Here is a 4,403-nt window from a genome sequence, read left to right as displayed (position 1 = left end):
CGCTTAAAATGTGCCGAAAATGTCTATTATTTCGGATCTGAAACTTCTAGCATGTTTTTCAATGAGCTCGATGCATTCCTCGTGTCCATGAGCTGAAAATGATGTAAAATTTAATACATTTTCAGAYKATTTTYATTTTTTCAAAAAATCGACCCCCACCCTTGGAAAAATTTCGACCAAAAATMAAAATTTCACAYGCAYGTTTTTTGAGCTCAATCGATTCCGTTCGACGTAAAAAGGTCACAAATATGCGTTTATAAAGTTTTTGGGTCAATAACAAGGAAGAAATCGTCGGCTAAAGATCGCGAACGCTCAAAAAACGCTTAAAATGTGTCGAAAATGTYTATTATTTCCGATCTGAAACTTCTAGCGTGTTTTTCAACGTGTGTCGCTGTGTGAACACCTGTATATCCACTGTGTTACCCAGGCCTACATAGATTTAGGAGCTTCGGTTCGTCGTTCCAATTTGAATAATAAAATTAAATGCACTTCCCAGCATTAACTTTTTTTGAAATTTGTTGATTCAGTTGACTTCCTGTGTGTGTAGCCTAGTTTTTATTTGCGCTAAAAACCATACCGGCCGCGCCCAATAGATGCAGCAACAACAATAAATGGCTTTTGTCTGGTTTGAATAATCTGCGATCTGCATTCTATAAAGCTTAAGGCTGTTTTAAGACTGAACCATGTACCAATAGCCAATGTATTTATTACATTTGCCTTTAATGAAAGTCATCTAGTTCAATGCCAATCGCTAAATCTGCCAGCACTGTGCAAGAGAGTCATTCCTAATGGCCATCGCATGAATAAATTGTCGATCAAAGCGACATTTTGTCTACAAGCACAACAATTTGGTTGTTAAATCCCAAAAGGGGTTTTTCGGTTTATTTTGTTCACTGGCCTTGATTTTGAACAAACCCAAGAAAAAGTCTCAACCGCACCAAATCTGTATGCAAATTACAGTTTTTTTTATTAATTAATTAAACCCTGTTTCCCGTATAATCACCAGCTAAATTCCACATCGTTTCATGCATAATTAACTATGTGGATATACGAGGGACCGCCAGTGGGAAAATTCGCTACCCAAATTGTTTAAAAGTGTGGCAATGACGTTCTTTTGCAACGAGGTACTTTGAAAAATTTGCAATTAAAAACACATTAAAAAATACTGCGATTAGCAGGCGATTATTTGGTAGATTTGGACGTAGGAAGCATTTTTCCACTGACTTGGTATAGAAGAAGCAAAAAAACGCTCTTAAAACTTGCCTTGAATTCCCAATAATCAATTGTTCCAGTTAAGTCAACTTTGTGCAAATTAAGTCAACAGGTGTAGCTTTTTTCTAAGGTACAGGGTGTTGTATTTTTGCCAGTATCAACATCAGTTATCCCGAGTTTTTTAACTTTCTTCTATAGATTAAGAGCTTTTTCAATCAGTAATAAAGCTAGAGAGAAAGAGAAATTAATGATCAAAACTTGAAACGATTTCGAAACCTATAAAGTGACCATTAATAAATTAATTTCAATTTTAGATGCGATGGGAAACATCACAAAGAATATTTCGAGATTAAACTCCAAATGTTGGTTTTCTTTCTTCTACAGAATTAGAGTTAATTTCCAATCCTTATTAATACGAGGAAAGAGAGACTAAAACCGACAATTAAGACTCACAATAACAGAAGAGACAGACATTTCAGACAGAAGAGGTGAGAAAAACGACAGAAAATATTTGGAGTTTAAGGTCAAGAAGCAAATTCCAGGGAAACTAGGCTTTTGTTGTTAAAAATGCAAAAGCACAAATTCCAGTTTAACTTTAATGTTGCTCGTCGACATTATTTGCATCAAAAGCCAACGTTTTTCGCGTGAAAGCTCCAGTTGGAACTCCTATTTAGCAGAAAAAATCATAAAAATAGTCGTAAAACAGGTTTGTTCAAACATATCTACTGCATTACTGTCTATCTACACTGTATTGCCTAGCCAAGGAAAATCTGTAGATTGGACACCCTGTATATAATCATCTACAATGTTGCAACGAAACAATGGCATCCCTAATCGAATGAAATGCGCTTCGTTTCCAATTGCTAACTACACGCTAACATTAAAGTTGAAGCAAATGAAGTGGATTTCCAACCATATTTGGGACCTTATTCAAAATTAGAGGCTGGAAAAAGCTAGTCATTGCCCAACAAAGTTAAAAATAATCAGTGCGTTTTTTCGTGTTTGTTATAAAATAATTCGTAGTATTTCGGCCAACAAGTGGAAAAATCCGCGCAAGAAACAATCAAGGCTCTTGAAGCTTAAGAGTCGAAACCAGTAGACCTCTTTGACCTTAGCTGAGCTATCGAAAATAGCAACACTTTGCTGCCCCATCATTCTTCCTTATAAAACCATTCTCTTCGACTGGTGTGGTCAGTTGTTGGTGAACCGTCATCAACATGTTGCCCGTAAAATGTTTCGTGTTGGTCGCGTTTTTCGGCTGCCAAGTGGCCGCTTTGGCCAACCTTGAGAAAGTCTTTGCGTGGAAAGAGTTAACTTTTTCCTGGCCCAATGAAGACGCCGAAAATGTAGCACTCAAAAATGGAGATTATGTGCCCAAGAATAATCTTCCATTGGGACTCGACCGGTGGAGGAATAAGCTGTTTGTTACTATTCCAAGGTAATTCGTTAGTTTGTAGTTAACGCAACAAATTGGGGGATTTTTGGGTTCTTAACTAAAAACACAAAAATCTTCCCTTGTTCACTAACATTTAATTTGAGAGTTCTTGGATTTTCAACTATATTATTTCGAGCGTCGTGTACTCAGTAAACGTAGATGATTGTTCGTTCCGAAACGAGCAATTTCTGAATATGCTAGCGAAACTTCAGGCTCAAATTTCTATCAACTATCGCCACGTTTTCAAGCATTAGCCGTAACAAGTGCAATTTTCAATAAATGTAGTTACCCAACAGCTCATTTTCCTTAATAGCTAGTGATGGCCGGTAATTAGCCCAATAATTAACACGGTAAATGGCAATAATAATAGTTCTTTCTCCCTGAACCCTTGAGCATTTCTCGCGCTTGATTTCAACCATAATTTTAAGTGTTTTAATTGCTTGCTATTATATCACGCTCATTCAGCATTTTTTTGCTATTATTATTCAAAACTGAAACTGCAACGATTGCATTTGTACGGTTGCTGTTGACCAAGTGCAGACCGCTCATATATGAATGGCTAATGAAGCAAAATCCTAATTTTTCCACCGAGGTTCCAGTGCTTGGAGAATACAAATTTTCGTTAACTTACTTAGTACTCAAAAGATGAATTTGTAATGGTTTTATTAGATGGAAAAGTGGCGTGGCCGCCTCTTTAGGGTACGTTTCTCTAGATGAGCCAATCAACAAAACCGCCCCCATAATCCCTTACCCTGACTGGAAAGCCAACAGCTTACCAAAGAAAGGAGAAAAGCCCGAAAGTGAAAACCACATTGTATCAGTTTTCAGGTAGCTACAACAAAACGTTTGTGCTTAAATATTTTTTAAATTTCTTTGCTGATTAACAGAGTGTTTGTGGATGCTTGCGACCGACTTTGGGTGATGGACACCGGATTGGCTGATATCTTAGGGGAACCAAACGTGGTTTCATCGCCTGCCATTGCAATTTACGATCTAAACACCGATACGCTCATTCGGAGGTACACCTTAAAGGACGACGATCTCAAACAGGACTCGTTCTTTGCCAATATTGTAAGTAGCCATTTGAAAAAAAWTCCTATTMAWTTTTCAAGTGTTTTTTTTGCGACCACYGTGTATATAGGAAAACTAGCAGCTGCTAAAGCGTGTTATGGGATGACGAAGCAAAAAAACGTGATGTAACATGATTSTTTTGCTTTCATTATTACCCATCGTATATCGAACAAGRCGTGGGTTGTAGGTGTGGTTTTCGTGGCTTGTTAAACCACARAWYGATAGCAAAATTATACGCAATTTTGATCAATATGTTTATGAAGTTTATASAMATTKTTTTGCTTGAGTTAAATAAAAAGGTACGACGAAASGTCGTACGTAGAGTTRAAAAGTGCGTGCCTGCARCAGAAAAGTACGGRTACGCAAAAATGGAGTAAAATTGAGACGTGCCCGTAGCAGAAAAGTACGGGCACGCAAAAATGGGGTTAATTGAAAGAGGTGCCCGTAGCAGAAAAGTACGGGTACGCAAAAATGGAGTGAAAAGTTATGAAAAATAGAAGTTTTGTTCAGAAAAATGCATTTTTYAGAAAAATTTGCGTCATTTTCTACTTTATAAAATTGTCCACTCAGCGCCTCACTGCCTTCTTAAACATCAATTCGTCTGTCTGACTTGAAGCATTTTCTGCTCGTTCTTAACTTCCTAGTTTTTATGCTTTGGAAGACGGGAAAATCGCGTTTCGCACAA

At 37.3% G+C, this 4,403-nt stretch overlaps 1 protein-coding gene across 1 annotated transcript in view; it reads left to right on the top strand.

Moving 5' to 3' along the window:
- The first annotated feature begins 2,315 nt into the window (after window positions 1-2,315).
- The window catches only part of LOC109545430 (protein yellow), a 4,355-nt gene continuing 2,267 nt past the window's right edge, over window positions 2,316-4,403 (top strand). Inside the window, exons 1-3 of the mRNA XM_019916115.2 lie at window positions 2,316-2,650; window positions 3,317-3,475; window positions 3,535-3,718. Coding sequence (XP_019771674.2) covers window positions 2,430-2,650; window positions 3,317-3,475; window positions 3,535-3,718 — 564 coding nt within the window. The 5' untranslated portion in view covers window positions 2,316-2,429. The remainder of the gene's footprint in view (window positions 2,651-3,316; window positions 3,476-3,534; window positions 3,719-4,403) is intronic.

Source organism: Dendroctonus ponderosae, unplaced genomic scaffold, assembly GCF_020466585.1.
Source record: "Dendroctonus ponderosae isolate FM_Combo_2020 unplaced genomic scaffold, Dpon_F_20191213v2 Dpon_F_20191213_5, whole genome shotgun sequence".
Classification (NCBI taxonomy): Eukaryota; Metazoa; Arthropoda; class Insecta; order Coleoptera; family Curculionidae; genus Dendroctonus; species Dendroctonus ponderosae.
This window is presented reverse-complemented; position numbering and strand designations above follow the sequence as displayed.